The following is a 21,931-nucleotide window of genomic DNA, read 5'->3' as shown; positions in this document are numbered from 1 at the left end:
CCAGATGTAACAACATAAAGGGAATTTCTGTGAAGCCCATGAGATGTGGGCAGGGTAGCAGAGGGGCCTGGGGCTTAGCGGGAGTTTGGAGGGTGATGCCCTGACCCCTCTGTGTTCAGCATCAGGATCACGGCTGCAGGGACAGTAAGGAGCAGGCTCTCAGAGCCTGGGCGGGTGGCTGAGTCAATGCTGGCGAAGATCTCTCTGGTCATCTGGGCATCAAACAAAGGATGGATAGAATCTCGGCCAGAAACAAAAGTGGGGATCTCCGAGGAACTGGCAATAGCCAGCATCTTCAGTGCCTGCAATGGGGATGTGGAAGCAGAGTTAGCTGTGGGCAGGGCATGAAAGCCTGGCTGCTCTTCAGACGAGGAGCACCTAGCTGGCCCGACAGGAAAGAGCCTCCCAACCTCGCCCTGGACTAGCCTGCTCTCAGGGGACCTGTGCACCTGTCCGCACTGTTGCCATTATACTGTCGAAACCCACCATCAGCACCGATCTGGATAAAGCCTACCCGCCCTCAGGGATGCCGGTCTATACAGAGCACATCCTGCCCACACCTCCTATCAGCCAGCACTTGTTTCTGGAGTAGTCAGGAAGCCAATTCTTCTGTGAGCTCCCCCAAATGGGGCCCCCCCTTCCCCATCTTCTGGGCCCTGGGAGTGGGGGCAAAGCACCACATCAGGCAAGGGGATATTTTCTACATAAGGGTACCACTCGAATGAAAGTGTGAAAAATTACTTCGTCGCATGCAGAAAATTAGTCTCTAACCAAACACTTCACTGTAACTAAAAAGACACAGGAAATTCAACATACCAAAAAACTCAACTCGGGATCTTCTCTCCATACTTATTCCTCCTCCCACATGCCCCCATGCATGGAGTAAATGGCCTCCTCCTCCCCTCTGCTACTCGTTTTAAACCTGAGAGTCGTTCTTAAAAGTATGTTTCTCCCTTTCTTCCAAACATGCACTCAGTCTCCAAGACTGGACAGCTGGAACCTTCAACACACCCCCTGCATCTCTCATCCCCAGGTCTCTTCCCTGTTTTTCCTGGTCTAAATCATCACAGCACCTCCCTGCTCCTTTTTTTTTTTTTTTTAAGATTTTTATTCATGACAGAAAGAGCACAAGCAGAAAAAAAAGCAGGCAAAGAGGCAGACTTCCCGCTGAGCAGGGAGGAGCCCAACTTGGGTCTCGATTCCAGGACCCTGGGATCAGGACCTGAGCCAAAAGCAGACGCCCAACCAACTGAGCCACCCAGGACCGCCCCCACCCAACAACCTGTCCCTCTCGTCCATCACTCTCTCCCGCCAAGCCCAGTCCACTCACCGCCAGCCCAGCCTGCTGCACCAGGACAGAAGTCTTATATTCTTGCATGCAAACCAGCACAGCATAGATGCCGCCCTCCCTGGCAAACAGTGGGCGCCACTCGTGCTTGGTCATGAGCAGGTAGAGGAGGCGCAGGGCCAGCACCACCACCATCTTCTCTCCCACCTGGTTGGTCAGTAGCTCCACCAGCGTCTTCACAAGCTTCTCTCTTAGAAGAGACATTGGAGTTCCCCATCCCAAAAGTCACATCTGACTCCCTGCACTGTCCTCTCCACCCCTCTCCAGCCTGCTCTTCTCCTCCGGCCCTTTCCTCTCCAGGCTAACTGACTGCCTCTGACTTCTCACCGTGTGAAGGAGGCCGTGGGGCAATGTGGTCCCAAACTCTGGCTCACCTGTTCACATAAATCCATAAACTCAATGGAATTCTAATCACAATACCATAGGAAATAAGAACAGTCAAGAAATGTTTAGAAAGAGCAGCAGACCTGTGGGCTAGTTGTCAAAATATGAACTCGTGAAAATTAAAACTCTAAGAAACAATGCAGGGTGGATACAGGTCGCTAGATAAGGAAGGCATCCCAGCCAGTGAGAACTGCAAGAGCCACACAACCCATAAGGTGGGGACACCCAAAACAGTTACAGCAGGGACTCTGCCTCACTCTGTCAGCACAAGGATACTGCAAAAAGATTTTAAAATATTTAGAAAATAAAGGGAAATATTTTTTATAATCCTGGAGTCGGACAGACCCATTTAAAACCTAGAAGCCATTCAAAAGTTTAAAAATATTCTGCCCTAAAATCCTAAAACTGTCTGCAAAGTGAAGAGAGAAGCAATGTGAGGGAAAGACAGTCCTTCGGAAATGCTGATCTTTGGGGGAAAAGTGGCACTCCAGAGTCCCTAGATTACACTGGGCATCGCAAGAAGGAAAAAACTGGAATTATCTTTCTCCACAGTGAGAGAGATGCATCTTGAGGAGGTGGCCTGGGAAAGTTCTGTCTTTATTTGTCTTTTCTCAAGAGCTTTATGATGACAACAACATGAATCAAATGGACTTCCTATATAAATCCCCTTCTGTAGCCAGGATTTACTATAAACAAGTTAATACCCATCAGTCATACATATGAATGGATATAGAAATGTAAATAAGAACGTTTACCGAAATGTTAACAGTGACTCTCTCTGCAAAGGGTTTTCAGATGGCTTTTACCTTCATAATTTTCTAACTTTTTTTTTTTTTTAAGATTTTATTAATTTATTTGACAGAGAGAAAGATCACAAGTAGGCGGAGAGTCAGGCAGAGAGAGAGGAGGAAGCAGGCTCCCGCTGAGCAAAGAGCCCGATGCGGGGCTCGATCCCAGGACACTGAGATCATGACCTGAGCCGAAGGCAGCGGCTTAATCCACTGAGCCACCCAGGCGCCCCAATTTTCTAACTTTTTTATAGGTGGCATATATTATTTCATATTCAGAAAAGAGTTAGTAAGATTTGGGGGGAAAAAGCAAGATATACGAAATATAAATAACAGATTAATATCCAGATTGCCTACAAATCAGTAAGAAGAAAACAAAGATCCAGTAAGAAAATGGGCAAAGGAAAAGAACAGATTATTTATACAAGAAGAAACACAATAAATACATGCAAATATGCCTAACTTCACTAAAACTAAGAAATTAAAATAAAGATACCAATCATTTAAAATTCTGCCAATCTGATAAGCAAGCAAACAAACAAAAAGATAATATCCAGTGCTGGCAGACGTGAGGAAAACAGATCCAGTAGAACACTGTATTTGAACTTGGAGATAATCCTATTTCAGAATCCTGTGCAGCAGTGAGAGTAATGAGGCAGCTCTGTGTGGACAGGCATGGAGAGCCCTCTCAGACAGACTGAGTGTTGGGGGGAAAGTTGTAGAAAAATGTAGCATGATTACACAGATTTATTTTTTTTTAAAGATCTTATTTATTTATTTGACAGAGAGAGATCACAAGTAGGCAGAGAGGCAGGCAGAGAGGGAAGAAGAAGCAGGCTCCCTGCGGAGCAGACAGCCAGATGGTAAACCTGGGGAAGGTCTGAAGAATCCCCAGCAGACTGACGGAAAGGGACTCTGTCTTTTCCCTCTATGCTCTTTTACATTCTTCAGATCTTTTAAAATGAGAACACATTTGTGTATAAGTAAGAAGCGGCTTAAAAACAAAAGAACATTTGAAAATAGAAAATAAGAAGGCATAAAAAAGAAAAGAGGAAAAGAATTCAGGGGCACCTGTCTGGCTCAGATGGAAAAGTGTGCGACTCTTGATCTTGGAGTCATGAGTTTGAAACCCATGTTGGGTGTAGAGATTACTTAAATAAAGAAGAAAAAAGAAAGAAAGGGGGGGGGAGGGAGGAAGGAAGAGAGAGAGAAAAAGAGAGGAAGGAAAGAAGGAAGGAAGGAAGGAAAGAACCCAAGCTCCAGGGCCCAAAAGAGCTAGGTTTGAATTCTGGCTCTGCGAGTTAAATTTTCTAAAGTCCGTTTTCCCACCAATGGCATAAGCAGAGCATCAACTCTTCCTCAGGAAGGACAACAGAGAGGAGGATTTAATGAGAGAATGCAAACAAGACTTTAAGCACAGAGCCTGGCACAGAGTAAGTCCTCCAAGGATATCCCACATCCTCTGCTCAGCTGCTGGCTGCTCTCGGGCTGACCCTTCTTTCACCCTCAGCCTTTCAAATTCCCCTAGAGCTCCTTCTGTCCCTACCACCATCCTCCCCCAGTGGCAGCTTAACCCAAAACACCTTCCCTCCCCACATTCTAACTAACCTCAGGGATCTGTCAGGACGGACCAGAGGGTGGTCCCGCTCAGTGACCTCCTCCACGGCCTGAGAGAGGGCACAGAGCCCTGAAAGCTGCAGGTTTGTGTCCAAGCTGGACATCTGCACGGTGGCCACGACCGCTGCCACATGCTGATCCAGGGAGCTGCGCGGACCAGGACCTCGCAGGCCTCTAGCCATTTCTGAAATTGGTGAGAGAAAGGTAGTGGCTTAAAAAAACAAACAAACAAACTGAGTCTCCTCCAAGTTGGAAGTCTTTAAAGGTCAAGCTGAGTTATCCTACTGATACTGTAATACATTATTCATTTCTGTAGCTTGCATTCAGAGCTTTTCCAATGCTGCATGAGGGATTTAATAGCCAAACAATGAAGATGAAGATATTCTAGAAAACGGAGCCTCCTTTTCCACAGATACTGAGGGGAGCAGCAATTGGTTGGTTAGATATACTCAAGGTCAAAGGAAGGAAGATGGAAGGCATGCTTCCAGAGCATTCTCCCATGCAACAGCAACCATAGTCCACAGCTCTACCCGGACTATTTCTGTGGGGACTACCCAGGACTCGTTCCAACTTCTTTGCCCTCCCCTCCCAGCACCTGACTCACCACTGGCTGCCTCCTTCATCTCAGGGGGCAGAGCCATCCCCTCCATCACCAGAAGCTGGTTGAACAGCTGTGAGTCACTCTGTGCCATGGGGGGCTCAGTTTTTCCCTTGGCAGGTTCTGCATCTGCCCTTGGGGGCTCAGCTTTTGCTTTGGGTGACTCGGTCTCCTCCTCGGAGAAGGTGGCCTCCGACTTGGACTCCTCTTCTGCATCTAAGGTGCAGGAGTGACTTCGTGATGAAGACGAGATGCTAAGTTCATCAGGCAGCAGCCCATACTTGGTGTAGATTTGGGAGCTGAGCAGGTCCCTGAGGGCGCTGCCCTCAAACCGACTGCTGAGTACCTGCAGCAGACCCTCAGCCATCTCCACGGGCACAGAGAGGTCACCCAGGGCCTTGTCACCCAGGGTCTGTCAACAGAAGGTATGTACATTAGGAACAAGCAGACACAAAGGTCCTGGGGACAGGAACAGAGAGGGTGGCTGGTCCCCACCAAGCCTTGCATACCAGACCTCACAGCACTTGTCTCCTTCTCCAGCAGACCTCCCTCATACTCTCTAATCTCTAGTTCCAGCCTCCCCCTGAGCACCCCCTTAACTAGAACTCCCTTAGAGAATCCCACCTCCAAACCCACTACAAACCCAAGTATCTCAGGCCTATGATACCTCATCCAGGTTCTCCCGAAGATTCTGGAAAATTGGCTGCTGCTCACATATGTCCAGCTTCCTGATGAAGAAGAGCAACTCCCACCACTCCGCTTGGGTCAGGTATCCCAACTGCCCATTCTTCTGAGGCTCAGGCTGGAGGTACGGCAAAGAGTAGAGCCCATCCAGAGGTTTCCAGTCCCAGGAGGGAAGTGCTAAGGATACAGGAACGGGAGTGTCATCATTCAGCAGGAACAGAGGGCATTTCTGAATCTCTGGGACAGCTCCTGGTCAGGAGTGACTACATCCCATTCCTACTCCCCTGTTAAGAGACATGCTATCCACTTCCCTCAAAGGCTCACCTGTGCCCAACAGAGGAGCCCCTGACCCCTTCTCCACAGCTCCTGAAGCAGCGTCCTCGGCAGCTTCCTCAGGGCCCAGGATCTCTAGCATGTGCCAATGTACCCAGTAGGTGCGGCCGGTTGACTGCCAGAAGACCTGGTATGGAGGAAGCAAGAAAGAGGCAAAGAAGAGGCTTCTGAGCCCTGGGTGGTGTAGGCTTAGGAGGACAAGGCTGGGCCCGGAGCGGGGACACATAGTCCTCAGATGCATAGCTGGCTAGCTTCAAAAAGCCTCGGTAGAGCAAAAGGCTCCCTTCCGCTATGGGATGGGCCCTGCCACTCATCTCCTAACCCTGATGGCCAATGCTCTGACACTCCCTCCCAGCCAACTCCCTGGGTGGAGGAGCAGGGAGTGTCTCCAGGTACCAGCTCTGCTTCCTGGGTGTAAGTCTCTGCTTGGCCCCACAGCCCACCGCATTTTCTCAGCCCTCCAAATTTTCCCAAGCCCTTCTCAACTGCTGACCCCCTTTAATCACTCCAATCTGCACAGGAGTTTTCTCGGGGGGGGGGGGTGGCCTGCGAGGGACCCCTGCTTGGAAGCCCCAGTTATGATCCCCCCAGCTAGTTTCCCATGCACCCTCGCTCACCTGCACAGGGGGCACGCCATTGTTGCTCTGGCGGAACTCGCCCTCGTCCCCAGCGCTGACCTCCTCATAGTCATCCAGCATGCGCACTCGCATCCCCGCCTGCAGCGTCTCTCGCACGTACTCACCATAGCCACAGCGGCTTGAGAATTCAGAGCGTTGGCGGAAGATCCGCTCTTGCCTTCTGGGGGCAGCAACCATGGTGGGGAGCAAAAGGCTAGGGCCTGAAAGGCAGGGCTGAAAGATGGACCGGGTGGGCCGTGGCAGCAACGTGCTCTGTTCGCTGAGGTTCCGGGCCCAGCCCATGCTCCGCACCAGCTCAGAGATGAGGTTACCCACAGCCATACTGAACTCCAGCTCCCGCTGCCCCCGGCTTTTCTCCCGGCCGAACTCCCTGGAGGACAGGGAGCCTCGGTCGCCAGCCCCGGGTTCTGGGCTGTTATTCAGCTGATCCAGCAGGGAGGTGACACACAGGTAGCGTTTTACCAGGGAGAAGAGCAGCTTTCCTGGGATCTGTAGGACACAGTCTGTGGTGTAGGTTCATCTTCTCCCAGGTTCAGTCCCTCTCCTTTCCCCATAATATCATTCTCTACAGAGAAATACGAATGCCTATCCCCACACTTTGAGAAGGTCTCAAAATGTGATTTATAGGACGCACAAGGAGTGTCTTCAAAGAGAGATTCCTGGGTTCTAATCTGAGAAATTCTGAGTGGGGAAGCAAGCATGACCCTTCATCTTAACAAACTCCCCAAGTGGCCCTGGGGCGGATGCATGATCCCGAACCACGTTTTGAGAAGCGATGCCCTTGGCCTTGTACATGGCATTTCCCCCACAGCTGCCGGAGTACCTGAGGCAGATGAATGCCCTCAAAGGCCATGCAGTGCTCCTCAGAGGAGGTGGTCTCTGCAAACAGCTCCAGCAAAGTATAGCGGCTGTCAAAATCCATGTGCTGCTCGATGCCATCTTGCTGGCTCAGTGACAGAAGGACGTGAGCCCGACTCCCTGTAATCCACACCCAATCTTATCTTCTCCTCAATCCCCAAGACTTTCCCCTGCCTTTCCTAGACTATCTAACCCCTACCCTAGAGGTTTCCAAACTTATGACGGAGGCTCACAGTAAGGCATATAATTTCCATGGTAACCCGATACAAATATACACGCATATGACCAAAACGTATATTTTATGCCACAAAACTTACCTTACCAAGTGCTACCTGCTAGTTATTTTACATTAAAAAACATGTTGGTTGTAATCCACCAAACTGATGTCACAATCAATGAATAAATCTCAACTGACCGTTTAAAAATATAAACTTATTCTCTTTTCTGCCACTGCACTGAGAATGGACAGATAAATTTTTGGTGGGGGGGGGCAATGAATTGGTATTCACCAAATATTAGGTGTTCTTCCAGAGTTGGAAAATCCCTCTTCTTTCTGTTCTTACTCCTTGTGGCCCCATTCTCTCCAGTGCTTTCCTTCTTCCCCTGGCTGTCTCTTACCAGCATCGTGGGCTGCCAGAGCCTGTAGCATCTTGCCCGCACTCCGACGGATCTGAGGCTCAGGGTTGCATAACATGTGCATGAGCAGGTCCAGGGCTCCCGTCTCCCTGAAGACCCCAGTGAGGGGCCCGATGCTGGCATAGGCACTGAGCACATGGATGGTGTGAAGCACAGCGGCTGTGAGGCTCGAGGTCCCACCTTCTGCCAGCTGCCTGGCAGCCCTGCGCACCAGCGCCCGCACATCAGCCTCCATCTCTCCCATCGCTGTGTCATCCAGACCTCCTGGATCTCGGGGAAAGCTTCCTGAACCCCCAGCTGGTTCATGCTGAGGTCCCTTAGATAGTGCCCGCTCACCTAACAGCATGGGGCAGTTGGCGTAGACTTCGGGGGCTGACAGCCACATGAGGATGTGTTCTGTCTTGCCCTCTTCCACACCCACTCTGCCCACTTCCCCACACTTCAGAACACTCCATCGGATCAGGTATTCAGGATGCCCATCGTGCCCAGGCCGCTGTCGAATAAGCTCTTCGGGATAGGCCTGCAGCCGGGGCCCCAAGGGCACCATGAGGTCCCCGGTGCGCCGTTCCCCCACCATCCTGACCTCCTGGGACACACAAGGAGAAAGATAAAGGCAATGAGGGCAAGGGAAAAGACTACATGGAGGGGACAGAACCTTGAGACACAGATCGGGTGCAGGGTGACTGGTAAGCTGCCTGGTGGAACTTAAGAGAAAAACCCCAGAATGGGATGGAATACATAACTTGGAAATAGCAAGAGGATGAAATGAAGGGGTTTAAGAAATGGAAGAGGTTATGAAACAGGGTAAGAACAAAAAGGTCACAAAAAGAGTGAACTTAAGAGAAAAACCCCAAAATGGGATGGAATACATAACTTGGAAACAGCAAAAGGATGAAATGAAGGGGTTTAAGAAATGGTAGAGGTTATGAAACAGGGTAAGAACAAAAAGGTCACAAAAAGAGTGACCGCTAAGTAGGACAGTCTGGGCAAAAAGGCAGGGTGGCCATGGGATACAGATCAAGACTTCGAAAGATAACAGGGCTGAGCACGCAGGACAGCAGCAAGGAAGACAGTGGAGCCAGAGCAAATGAGGAAAGTGAGGGTAGAGGAGAGGCAGGGCAGGGAGTAAAAATGACAGCATAAAGCTGGAATATGGATATAAAGGAGTGGGCCATGGCAGATAGAATAGAGACAAAAGAAGGGTGGGAGGTGGGCCCCCACATCCAGATGGCTGGATGGGGAAAGTGTTTCAGGGTATTGTGAGCAGGAGAGGGGCCAAGGAGGCCAAATAAAATTATGGGAAAAAAAGACCAGGTTCCACCTGGCACGTAAGTTGTATGTCCGGCAGGGGTCTAAGGTAGATAGATACAGAGGTGGTAATCATGGAGCTAAAGGGTAAGAAATGAGGTCAGGAGATGATGAAGATGTTAGAGAGGCAATATAGCACAGGTGAGACTCAGGTGTGAGTCTGAATTCTGGCTCTTGCATTTATTCCGTGAATACTTTTGGACAAGTCCCTTCACCTTTGAACCTCAGTTCCCTCCTCTGTAACATGGTGATCGTATTGTAATGTTGTAGAAACTGAGTAAGATCATGTAGGTAGATCACCTAGAACAGCTGCTAGCACACAGTGAGAGCTCCCTAAACACAACCTAATATTATTCTTAGCTGGAGAAGGAAGGGGCAGGCCTCAGAAAAATTGTTATTAAGCCGGAAGATGATAAATGGGAATAGGAAGACCGCTATGCTGGCGATCAGTTAAAGGTACGGTTGGTATGTAGCAGTATGGGGTTAACTGGGGAGTGGTAAAAGTAGGAATACAGGGCATAAAAGATGACAGAAGAAAGGCGTGCAACGGAAGGGAAACATGGGATGTGGACCTCGATAGGGGCAGGGGTCCGGGTGGTATGGGGGAGGGGGAGAAAGACGGGAAAGTAATCGGAGATGTGGCGATAGAAAAATGATGAGCAGGGTGAAGTAAAACAACTGACAGGCCTAAATTTGGGGTAGGGAGGGGAGAAGAGGGAAATTATCATGGGCCCAGAATAGGAGCAGAAAACTAAGGTGTGGAGGTGAGGTCTGGACCTGGAGATGAGACAGGAGGTAGACGCAGGTAGCAAGGTCAGGCCCAAGCTTGCAGACCATCAGGGGTGCGGGAGGCCACTAGGGCAGCGGAACGGCTTTGGGGGGCGGGGTGAGGAGGAGGGGCGCGGTCCGAGGAGGCTGACAGGACCGGGCGAATCTCGGAGAGCAAGCCCTGGTTCTCCTCATCAGCCCCAGGAGAGCGGGTCAGGGAGGGGGAAGGGGACGCGTCAGGGACCAGGTCGCCGCAAGACTCTCCTCTCACCTCCCACCGCCCGGCTTGGCCCTCGCTGGGAGCCAGCGGCCGGTCCCGCCGTCCTGGCCCCGCCTCCTCAGCTGCTCCCTTCCGGGTCACACGGCCAGGGCGGGCGCGGCCCGGCTTCTACGGGGGCCCCAGCAGCCCACACCCGAGCGTGGCGGAAGGACGCGCGAGTGGAGCATGCGTAGTGGCCGCGCCGCTGCGCGCGGGGCGCGCTTCAGGCGGGGCTCACGCTCACAGACACAGCCCGCGCTCACAGTCACGTTGCTCCTCGCCGCAGGAGTACGCAGCCCTTTCCATCACTTTGGAAGCCCCCGTCGCATCCCGTGGGTTGGCCTTCCCGGTCCCTCTGAAAGCTCCACTCCCAACCCTGGAGCTGTTCTGTGAGTTTTCACTAGGTCACTTGGCCATGAGTTTCCCAAACCCTTCTGCAGTGCTTCGGATTGGTTGAGTCACTTTTCCTATTAATTAAAATCGCTCATCTCTGTGTTGGCCTAAAAACCTAACAAAGCCATGCAGAAAGACAAAGGCTGCCGCTCCCCGGGATATCCCTTCAATTAAGTTAAGGAGTTCCACAGCCCAAAGCACCCCTTAGTTTTGCTGTTCTCATCAGGCAGCCAGGCTTGCTTCTCAGAGCAACCTTTGGGGTTTGATTCGTGTTCATACTTCCCTCCCTCCCTATGCGGAAAAACAGAGGCAAAGACCCCCACAGTCTGTGCACAAAAATGATACATTTATTGAAAGAGTATTTTTTTTTTAATACAAAAGAAAGCTCTGTACATAGGACTGTGACCATGTCCACTATTCCTGGGTCAACATCCCAGGGGAAGTAGAAACCACACTGACATACTCCACATTCACGCATACACACACACACACACACACACACACTCAGGCACACGCACGCAAGCACACTCATGCGTGCGCGTGCACAATTCATGCACGCACATACACACTCCAGAGCCACCAAGGAAGGGAAACACCAAGGGTTGCTGCACATATAAATGCCACCTCATCCCTGACGCACAAATGTTCTCCCAAGGCCACGCTCACACAACACACATTATAAGCACTTTGCCTGATTCACTCACTGGGTCTGTCTTTTGTGGGAAAGAGAGGAGGAATTCATCAGTCTCCTCCTCTGGGTGGGGGAGTGGGGAGTGAGTGAGTGATCGTGGAGTGAAACAAGAGCAGAGAAAGGGGGCTGGGCAGTTACAGACCTGAGTCCCAAGCTCCCCCACTCTCTGACCCCTGATTTGCCATGCCCCAGCCTTGTAAGCCACCCATAAGCCCCAGCTATCTCCAGGAGAAAGCCCAGAATGGTGACTTCCATCTTGGCACCCCAAACCGGGGCAAGACAGCAATGGGGGTTAGAGGTTACAGGGGGTTCTCAAACGCGTCGGCAAATCATCCCCTTGATAACTAGGCTGTGCGCAAAAACTTCCCCCACCCCTTCACCTAATCACAGAAGCAGGATTGTTCCTCCTGAAGGCAGTCACGGGGGTTAATAAAACTCCACCCCAACTGCTGCCCTGTTCTGAAAAAGCTCCCTTTCTGGATAAAGGGGGTGAAGGTAGGCTCTGACACAGGGTAAAAGACCCTCCCCCTATGCTGGCCCATCCTCAAGGTCTACCCCAAAGGGGGCAGAGAGGGGTAGGGCACGGCCCCTGTACAAATTACATAAATACTGAGGTTACACTTAGAAAAATAAAGTCATTTTCTTCAAGGCTTTTTGTCTTAATTTAAAAAAGTTACAGTAGCTGCTCACTCCCTGGGAGAGCTGCCCCTTTCTGGCTCCCCTATCCCTATACTCAGCCCAAGAGCTGCTCCCATTTCTTCTGACCCCCATTCCTGCCTCTTACCCCCTCCCAGACCCCACCCTGCTCACTGCAACTTGGGCCCCAGGCAGCTGCAGGCCTGGGGAAGCACAAGGCTGCAATGCCCATGCGTGTGGCACAAATGAAGTCAGTTGCCTCTACCTGACACCCTCCCACCCCACCCCCACATTTGGTCTCCCTCTTCCCTCTCCCTTGCAACAGCCTTAAAGGGCAAAAAGAGACCCAGGGCTGTGGGTCACCCTCCCCACCCCGTTGGGGCATGGCCTGAGGGCCCCTCCCCCGGTTTTCTCCTGGAAACAACCCAGGACCGGGCAATCCCAGAATCTCCCCTACACACTGGTGGGCCCCGAGCTCGTGGGGTGGCTCTGTCCCCAGAGGCCCAGCCAGTTCCGGGGAGCCCCAGGGCTCCCCAGGGAAGGGGAGCTTGGGCAGGGAGGGGGACGAGAAAAACGCCATAAAAAAAAGTTTAAATATTTTAAAAATATATATTTATAGATTTGTTTTCACTTCGTCTCCTCAAATAAAAAGTTCAAAATCAACTTTAAGTAAAGCAGCTGGGAGGAAGGGGGCGGGAGACAGGGTGAGAGGGAACTCTGATGGTTCCCTCCAACCCAGGAGTCCCTGGAGTTCCGAGGGGATCAGCAAGGCAGGGCAGGGCAGCTGGCCCTGGGAACCTGCTCTGTGCACAGGTCCAGCTCTCAGAAGCTGCAGGGACAACGGGGCGGTGGTGTGATGGAAGAAGCCCCATCTCCCCAGGCGGCTCCCTGAGGGGCAGGGGTAGGGCTCTTCTTACCCAGCCTGTGACAGACACAATGCTGACATGGGGTCAGCAGTGAGGCTGGGAGAGGACCCCAACTGCTTCCTCAGGGGGAACACGGTGCCTAGTCCCACAGAGGCCTGTGTGTGGGAAGGTGGGGCACGGTCCCATTGAATAAGCTAATACTCATGGCAAACATGGAGCCAAGCTGGCGAGGGGAGTCTGAGGAGGGAGGACAGCCCCACCATCAACAGAAAAGGGGAGGTGGAGCTAGAAGGAGGGGAGGGTGAGGGAGGATGGGGTGGAGGGCAGGCTGGCCCATTTCTTTGGCTGGAGTGAGAGGGCTCAGTCCTGTGGCTGCCCACTCCTCCTCCCTGCCTCCCTCCTGCGGCCCGTCAACGTGTGTGTAAAGAAAACGTGAAAAGGCAACAATAAATAAGTGGTGCCATCCCGTGGGCCATCTGTCCAGGGTGGCAGGGCGGATCAGTCACTCTTGGCGCTGTGGGCGGCGTCCAGGTTCACCACCTGTAACTCGGTGAGGTTGCTGCTGCTCCCAGCCTGCTGCCCTATCACAGCCATCTGGAGGGAAGGGGTGTGTCAGGAAGAGGGAGCAGGAACTGACCAGATAGCTCAAGCTCCCCCCTGCTTGCCTGCCTGTCCACCACAGGCCTGACTGAGAAAACTGACCTCCTGGCTGGGGGTCTTGGCTTTGACCAACGGGTTAATGGAACTCCGAGGTCAAGATAAAGAGCCGACTGGCTGGCTGGCTGGGGGGAGGTGAAGGGTGTCCCCCACCCCACCTACCTGGTGAAGCTGAACTGCAGAAACAGGGATCTGCACTGTCCCAGACGGCGCTGTGAGGAACACCTGGGGAACACCACCTGCATCGGGAACCCACAGGAGACACTCAAACTGTTTGCTCAAGAGAAACTTCCAGATACTGGAGAAATGGTGATAATTGTACAAGTGACCCGGTAAGTCTCAGACGCAAGTACCCAAGGGTGAATGTCCAAATGTGTCCAAGCGTGCAGGAGTACCCTAGTGGACAGTCAGGGGTGTCGGGATACATGTGCAAGCATCCATGTGTGTGTGTGTGTAGGGGTATGTGTGGGCAGCTTAGTCTGTGGATGTGGATGTGAGTGTGTCCATCTAGGTGGGCATGTGGCGGCCCATTCGAGCGTGTGCCTGTGTAAGGGAGAAAACGGTCCTCCTTTCCTGAGCCCCACCGCACAACTCACCTTGCTCCTGGACCTGGCTGTGAGACACCTGCATGGTGGATGGCGCCTGGGAGAAGGCATTGAGCACGGTGAGGCTGCCATCAGCCAAGCCCGAGGTGGGTGCATACATCACCGCATGGGGACTAGGGTACATCATGTGGCCACCCACAGTTGTGGGCACAGACGACGTCATGATGGTGGCAGGCAATGTCACTGGCAAACACAGACACACGTTAGAGAGGTTGGCCCTGGTCCCTACTGATAGACCCCATCCCACCTCCAGGAGTTCCAGGGCTCCGGACTCCTCATGCCATTACCCAGCTCAGCAGCTCGACAAGACTCGTTCCCCTGGCCCCTATGTCATCAACTAAGAAAAGCCTTATTTTTTCTTGAACATAGAAACACCAACCTTTAATTATATCCCATCATGTTATACCATTCCATTGTCTATCTGCTGAATTCTTCATTCCAAGACCATAAGGTCCTGGGAGAAACAAGGATTGCAATGACTGATCTACTCGAGGGAAACTCAAATATTCCCCTTTTATTTATCTTTTTCAGACACTCCCCTGTTAGGGGGCTCCATCACCCCAATTTTTTTTTAATTTTTCCTCCCTCTTCCTAAATGTGTGGCTAACAAATTCATCTTTTAAACAACCAAGGTTAATGTGCATAAGATCACTTGGGATCTTGTTAAAATGCGGATTCTGATTCCACAGGTTTGGGGTAAGGCTTAAGAGTTTACGTTTCTGGGGCACCTAGGTGGCTCAGTGGGTTAAGCCTCTGCCTTCGGCTCAGGTCATCTCGGGGTCCTGGGATCGAGCCCCGTATTGGGCTCTCAGCTCAACAGGGAGCCTGCTTCCCTTCCTCTCTCTCTGCAGGCCTCTCTGCCTACTTGTAATCTCTGTCAAATAAATAAATAAAATCTTTTTAAAAAATGGTATACGTTTCTATCAAGTTCCCACATGATGCTGGTCTGTCCATAGACCACATCACATATAACAAGGTTGTTAAGGGCAAAAACTTAAAAGTAATTTTATTTTAGGGTGCCTGGGTGGCTCAGTGGGTTAAGCCTCTGCCTTCGGCTCAGGTCATGATCTCAAGGTCCTGGGATCAAGCCCCACATCAGGCTCTCTGCTCAGTGGGGAGCCTACTACCCCCCCCCCCCCGCTGCCTGCCTCTCTGCCTACTTATGATCTCTGACTGTCAAATAAATAAATAAAATATTTTAAAAAAAAAAAGGTAATTTTAGTTTGAAAGCATTTCATCATTTCTGAAATGACTAGAGACACTGAGGGGAATTATGGCTACTCAAAACTTAGGATGCCCTCCCACAAGAAGACAACTGCTCTATAAATCTTTCCTGGTAATTAAGCAAACACGTGTCCTTGGGCAAGTAACTTCTCCTTTCTGGGCCCCCAACTTCTCATCTGAATGAGAAGAGTGGCTCCAATGGTCCCTCATTCCTTCCTGAAATCCACAGCCCTAATGCAACACAGGATTCCAAACCCTGCCATCCTCACCTGACCTTCCCATAAGGATTAGGGTAACGGTTGAGCCAAAAGCCTCCATGCCTATCTTAAGAAACTGTCTGACCCGGGCACATGGGCGACTTAGTGGGTTAAGCCGCTGCCTTCGGCTCAGGTCATGATCTCAGGGTCCTGGGATCGAGTCCCGCATCGGGCTCTCTGCTCAGCAGGGAGTCTGCTTCCCTCTCTCTCTGCCTGCCTCTCTGCCTACTTGTGATCTCTCTCTGTCAAATAAATAAATAAAATCTTTAAAAAAAAAAAGAAAGAAAAGAAAAGAAACTGTATGGGGCACCTGGGTGGCTCAGTGGGTTAAAGCCTCTGCTTTCGGCTCGGGTCATGATCCCAGGGTCCTGGGATCAAGCCCCGCATCGGGCTCTCTGCTCGGCGGGGAGCCTGCTTCCTCCTCTCTCTCTGCCTGCCTCTCTGCCTACTTGTGATCTCTCTCTGTCGAATAAATAAATAAAATCTTAAAAAAAAAAAAAAAAAAGAAAAGAAAAGAAACTGTCTGACCTTAGTTATAGGAGGGGTACTGCTAGGCCCCTGCGGCTAGACCTCATGAAGGAGGTGGGGCAGGGAGGAGAGAGCTTCGAGCCATACCTGTCCCGCTGGAGGAGGTCTGCGTGAGGTCTGTGCTGCTGTCGCGAGAGGGAGACGCTTGCTGCGGGGCCTGGTGCACCTGAATGGCCTGCACTGGGACCTGCTGGGCCACTGCCCCACCTAGGAGACACAGAGACTTACTGACTTACTCATGCTCTGTCCTACCCAGTTACCATCTGCACCAAGCACCCACGAACACCCCAGCCCCAGGGTCTGGCACACCGCTCCCCGACTCCCATAGCTATCTTTCCCAGGAGCTAATGAGGCCTTTTATGTCCTGAATCTTGTCTCCAGGGGTTTCTACACTCTGCTCTTGTCCCTCCCCACTCCTCCTACCCAGGGCTTGCTTCTGCCTCCTTGGGTGATAGAGGAGCTAGCACTGAACGAACGAGAACATGCCCCACTCAAGGTAGGGAGGTGGTAAAATGTCTACTGTCCCTCTGGCAGTGGAGGCACAGAGCTGGGCTGGCTAGACAAGGCCAGAGGGCATGATTGAAACTTACCGACAAGGAGAGTAGGGGTCCCAGGAGGAAGGGCATGCCTGCCAGTGGGAGATAAGAGGCTTCCCTCAAGCTCTGGCTGTCTACCCTCCTTCTGAGCAAGGAAAGAGGTCCCCCTTGTGCCAGCCCTCAGCCCACACTTGGCATGCTCAGTTTGCCCCTTGTGACTCACCAGGCATGAGGGTGAAGCTGGTAGGCAGCTGCATGAGGCCCCCAGAGGAGACGGGGCCGCTGCCTGTACTCTTCAGCACAGTCCCGTTGGCACTGCTGACAGCACTGGGGCTGACGCTAGCAGACACTGGTGCCAGGTAGTTCGTGATGGGGAAGGAGGGGCCGCTGCTGACTTGCATGGTGGTAGAGGTGCTGGGTGCTGTTTGGATGGTGGAGGTGGTACCCGGCAGGTTGGTGACCGTGAACGCCTGTTTCAGTGTGTCCTACACCCAGAGTAAAGATACAGCAGTGAGCCTCTGCCAGACCCTGCCCCTGCAGAAGCTTTGTGTGGAATGCCAGCCCAAGACCAGAATCAGTGTGCTTGGGTTCAAACCTCAGCTCTGCCATTTACCTGCTGTCTGACCCCTGGGCAAGTTACTGAGCTGCTGAGCTTCAGTTTCCTGTCCGTAAAGGAACACTTAGCCCATAGGCGTGATGAAGACTAATAAGTGAACATAGATAAAGTTCCTAACACCTAAAAGGAGCAATAAGTATTTGCTGTGCTTATGATGAGGGTGATATCATCATCATAAGTCCCAGAATCCTCTGCCCCAATGGACGATGGTAATCACTCTGGCTGCGGAATCAAGCATGGCAATGACCATCTATGTGATCCTGGGAAAATCATTTCTTCTTTCCAAGCCTCAGTTCTCCTGGTGTATAAACACGAGAGGGCTGGGCTACTATGTCCTCTTTTAAAATGTCCTTCCTGCTCTGATTTGCCAGGCTTCTGAGATAGGGACAAGAGTTTTTCAGGGAACTTAGGGTTTCAGAGAGATCTTGGGTGTCTGGCAATTAAGCACTCATGCCAAATACTTAAGATTTAGACTACCAAAGGAATTTATTTCTCCAGCAAAATTCCCTGGGAATAAATGAGCCCTACTGCTTCAAGAGTTTGTAACTACAGATGACACGCCTGTAAGAGGGGGGAATCTGGAGCACTGACTCTCCCCTCCACGAGCCTTTGTTCTTAGAAGGGGAAGGAGAAAGCCACGATCTGAGAACCAAGCCCAGAGAACTGAGGGGGTTCAAATCCTGGGGGTGGGTCAACGCGGGATGTTTGCTAGGCAGCCGAGCTCAAAGCCCCCGATTGGTGAAGGCGTTGCTAAGGCAAACAGTGCCGCTTCTTCTGATTGGCCAGTTAGTGAAGGGCCACCCGGAAGGAGGAGCTCCCGAGAGAGGCAAGGGAGAAAGCCCTGCCCCCTCTCCTTACCAGGAAAAGGAAGGGGGAGGCGTAACTAGGGCCGGCATCCCTAGCAGCCGCGAATATACTCCCTAAACGTGTCCAGGCCCGGACATCCTGAAGAGGTAGGCGGCTGGCTAGTTAGGTAGTCTCCAGCCCAGTCAACCAGCCCGCCTGTCGACAGTGCTGGGTTCCCAGGACCCTGGAGCCCACGGGTGCTTCCTTCCTACTCCCTGGCAACCCAGCCTGCCGCGCGAGGGCAGGGCTAAGCTACGCCCCCGCCCCCAGCAGGGAGACAGCTGGCGGGAGGAATGCGAGGGCCCTGCCAGGCGGGCGGGCTGCAGGCGGGAGGCCGGCCTGGAGCCGGAGCCGGCCTTATAAGGGCACGGAGGCCGCCCGCTTATCTAGGGGGCCGGCCTCCTGTCAGGATGGCGAGGATGGACACCTGTCCCCTAGGATGAGGGGTACTAACCCTGCTCCGTTCCACGTCAGTGGGCGCCTATCCTGAGTGAGGGAGAGAGAGAGGCACCCACCCCTACCCCTCTCTGCCGGTGAAGTCCCTCCTTTTCTTTTCCCTTAGATAGGCGACCCAAACACACCTTGGTCTCCCCACTGCTGTCGGACTCCGACACCTGGTAGGTGAGGTCTGTTTCTTCAAAGCCCGTGGCACTCATTCTCTGGTCTGTGGTGGGGTCTGAGCGGGGTGGAGAGTCTGGCGAGTTGAGGCAGGTCTGAATCAGTGCCTTGCCAGTCTCACTGGTGATCATGGGCTGCAGTTTGCGGGTGGCAAAGGTATACACATGGCCTGTTTCACTGGCCACCAGCAACAGCACCTGTGTCCCTGTCAGCGTGGACAGCTCATAGGCCTGGGGGGGTGGGGAAGATGGGTAAGTCAGCCAAACTTTTTCTCTCTACCTTCCTTGGGAAGTAGGGAATACACAGTGATCTCAAGCCCCTGCCCCATCCCACCCCACCCCCAGTGACCTTCCTCTCCAGTGACTGGGGCTGGGGGAGGGTCCTATCAAAATATCTGAAAGAGAGCTGGAGAGCAGAAAAACTACCCATGCTCCTCCTTTGAGAAGCAGCCACTGACCTGCAGATAGCCCAAGCAAGCAGTCACAGCCCCCTAGTGACAGAATGTATAACCTCAGGGGACACAGAGGGCCCCAGGTAGCGGATCCTGAATACAGCTTGGTGCCAGGAGCCTCAGAGAAAGGGCTCCCACCCACCCCACCGACTCTTCGCTGTCATAGGAAACAGAATAAAGCTGCTATCTCACTAGAAGTCCCAGAAGACATTAGGGATGGGGGTGGTCACATAAGTTCTAAACTGTCCCATGTTTCTTCCCAGAAACTGCACAGGTCCTAACCTTGTGCCCTAGAATACTGTGCTACCAGCTTTTTTCTTTCTTTGTCTTGATGCAACAGGGTTTGGAGTGATGGGAGATAGGGCTAGATTAGCAGCTACTACCCTGCCACGAGCTCAGGGAGGGGACTTTCAAGAATGGCCTCAGAGATGGCCTCCTTACTCCCCAAAAAGTTCCACAACCCACCTTGGAAGCAGCTCTGGTTTTTATATGGGACAGAAATAAACACCAGCCCATGTCCCCAGTGTTCTAGCTTCTTGTTTCCCAGTTCATCTGCTTCCATCCTTTCCCATATCTCCTACACCTCAAGACACTGTTTCCTCACCCCTTTTCACTGGATAGCTGGCTAGAAGAGGAACAATTTCTAGGTACCTCTGCAAACCTCCCTGCCTTCCCCCAAACTCCATGCACAGATTCTCTCTAGGGCTGGAAATCCCACTTGTCCCAAAGGCAGATGGTCCTGAAGGTTGTCCTGCAGGGAGTGCACCGGTGTCCAGTGGATGCAAGAGAAGACACAAGGCCATCGTGGGACTCAGTCCCTGCTGCTCAAGGCAGCATCAGTTGTGCTGCCCTGCTCCCTCACCTAGGGCTCTTGAGCCCCATTGGGTCATCAGCCCTGCTTGTCCTTCCAGCCAGCACTACTCTTGTGGTGCCCACCTTCCTCCCACACATGCTGGCTCATTGTTTTTACAGAGCTCTAGCCTCTTGAACTCCATACCTTCCCCCTCCACTCCCTGCTTTTCCGGCACCCTCCCTGAACACCTGAAGGCACTGGATCTAGTGACCCCCGCGTCTCATTAACCACCTCCCGGGCAGCCTCCCATTACCACTCTTCACCCCTTCACTTCACAAGGGCCCTGTTCCTCTCCCGCGCCCGTCACTCCCACCTCGGCGCCTTTCCCGTCTTCTCTGGACGTTCCCGGCATCTCCCCTCTCCCCACATTTCCCCGGCGGCCCCTCCCCTTTCGCCCTCCCGGGGTAACAGCCATCCCTCCCACACACCTCCTGCGGACTCGCCGCCTCTCACCTCTGCCTCGGCTCTGCCTTCCTCTCAGGCTCCCCTTGCGTGTCCCCACCCTCCCGGTCCCCCGTGGCCGGCCAGCCTCCGGGCCCGGTACCTTTTTCATGATGCCTGTCTTCCTCTTGCTGAAGGTCGTGTAGCGCCGCAGTTTGTTGTCGATGAACTCCATCTTGATCTTCACGCGGCCCCGAGTCTTCTTACCCGGCTTGGCCCCGCTCACCGCGCCACTCACCGGCCCATAGCCTCCGGTGGCCGCCGCCGCCGCCTCGGGCCCACCGACGAGCTCCATCTCGCTCAGGCTCCGCTTGAGGCCGCGCCGCTCCGCGCCCAGCTCCTCCTCCTCGCCCGACTCCGAGTCGCCCTCGCTGCCGCTGTAGACTAGGGCCCCCGCGGTGGGCGCCGGGGTGGTTGTCGCTGCCGCTGCAGCCTCCCGCTCGAGGCGGCCCGGCCCGAGCCCCGCGCCGTTCCCGGGAACCCGGCCCCCGTTAGCCCCGCGAGTCCCGCCGCCGCCGCCACCTCCCGGCCGCCCCGTCGGGGTCCGGTTCAGGCTGCCTCCCAGGGCCGAGCCCCGGCCCAGCGCCGCGGCGGCCCCAGCTTGGCTCGGTAACATGGCGCTCAATGCAGGAGGGCGAACGGGCAGTCAGCGAGGAATCGGAGCTGCCGCCGCCGCCGCCATCGGCTTCCCGGCTCAACCCGGCACTCCCGCTGCTGCTAGAGCCGCTATAGCTGCCGCCGTCGCCGCTGCGAACCCGGGGCCCCTGCACGCCCGGGCCGACCTGGGCCCTCACTTTCTTGCCCCTGTGGCCCGGGTTGCCCCAGGCCGCGCGGAGCGCCCCCTGTCCGTATGCTAGGGCGGCGCGCCCGGCGGCCGTCAGCGTCCCCCGGGGGGCAGGGGCTGCTGGCCGCGGCCGAGACGGCGGGTGGAGGGGGCCGGGACCACGCGCTGGCGGCGGAGGGATCCCCCGACCCTTCCCCCCATATAAAGAGATACAATGTTTCCTTTTATGGCGAGGCCGTTCCTTATATGGTGAGCCCCTGCGCCCCCTCCGCATTGGTCCGCGGTTCCGGCACCTCCGCTTTCCATTGGCCCACAGGGAGCTCTTATTTGCATAGACATACCGAACTCGCTGCTGTCATCCCGCGTCAGACGGCGACTCCGAAAGGGGAGGAGCCGAAGCCTCTTAAAGGAACAGGAGAGGCGGTACGACTCCGCCCCCCAGACCAGAGAATGGTAGAATTGGGAGGGACCTGAGGAGAGGAAGCTTGGGAGGGGACCCGAGCGCAGTCCCGCGGCGGGATGGGAGCAGCACAGGGAATCCGGCCCTGCGAGGGCTGGAAGCAAACATTAGGGTAGTCCCTGAGCGGATTGGGCGGGTTGCGGTAAATGATAGAATACAGCCCAAATTCCAAGGGAATGCAGGGATTGGACCACTTCCCCCACGCCTTGCTGAGGGAGGTAAATTTACGGGCTGCGCAGAGGAGACTTGG

The 21,931-nt window shown here is 53.5% G+C and overlaps 2 protein-coding genes across 6 annotated transcripts in view; both read right to left on the bottom strand.

The window, feature by feature from the left end:
- CUL9 (cullin 9) overlaps nt 1-10,392 on the bottom strand; it is a 37,639-nt gene extending 27,247 nt beyond the window's left edge. For 2 of the 4 annotated variants that reach the window (XM_082732181.1, XM_082732183.1), the window contains exons 1-10: nt 8,851-10,304; nt 7,867-8,719; nt 7,214-7,368; nt 6,370-6,879; nt 5,744-5,879; nt 5,403-5,596; nt 4,742-5,147; nt 4,129-4,321; nt 1,331-1,538; nt 106-302 (exon numbers count right to left, since the gene is read on the bottom strand). In XM_082732181.1, coding sequence (XP_082588307.1) covers nt 106-302; nt 1,331-1,538; nt 4,129-4,321; nt 4,742-5,147; nt 5,403-5,596; nt 5,744-5,879; nt 6,370-6,879; nt 7,214-7,368; nt 7,867-8,461 — 2,594 coding nt within the window. In that variant the 5' untranslated portion in view covers nt 8,462-8,719; nt 8,851-10,304. Of the gene's footprint in view, nt 1-105; nt 303-1,330; nt 1,539-4,128; nt 4,322-4,741; nt 5,148-5,402; nt 5,597-5,743; nt 5,880-6,369; nt 6,880-7,213; nt 7,369-7,866; nt 8,720-8,850 lie in introns of all 4 variants that reach the window. The other 2 variants (XM_082732180.1, XM_082732182.1) reach the window with 2 other exon arrangements.
- A 544-nt stretch (nt 10,393-10,936) lies between these two features.
- On the bottom strand, nt 10,937-21,423 carry SRF (serum response factor). 2 transcript variants are annotated; one of them, XM_082733111.1, is made up of 7 exons: nt 20,541-21,423; nt 18,656-18,922; nt 16,836-17,097; nt 16,164-16,283; nt 14,059-14,250; nt 13,625-13,701; nt 10,937-13,399 (listed from the first exon to the last, which is right to left on the bottom strand). In XM_082733111.1, exons 1-7 carry the CDS (start codon nt 21,051-21,053, stop codon nt 13,304-13,306), a joined length of 1,527 nt encoding a protein of 508 aa, XP_082589237.1. In that variant the 5' UTR covers nt 21,054-21,423; the 3' UTR covers nt 10,937-13,303. The 2 variants fall into 2 exon arrangements, with proteins under 2 accessions (XP_082589237.1, XP_082589238.1); XM_082733112.1 differs by lacking the exon at nt 18,656-18,922 and having other exon boundaries at nt 20,541-21,188.
- Nucleotides 21,424-21,931: the final 508 nt, after the last annotated feature.

Source organism: Mustela nivalis (assembly GCF_964662115.1).
Source record: "Mustela nivalis genome assembly, chromosome: 5".
Taxonomy (NCBI): Eukaryota; Metazoa; Chordata; class Mammalia; order Carnivora; family Mustelidae; genus Mustela; species Mustela nivalis.
Note: the sequence above shows the minus strand (reverse complement) of the source record. Positions and strands in the feature narration are given on the sequence as shown.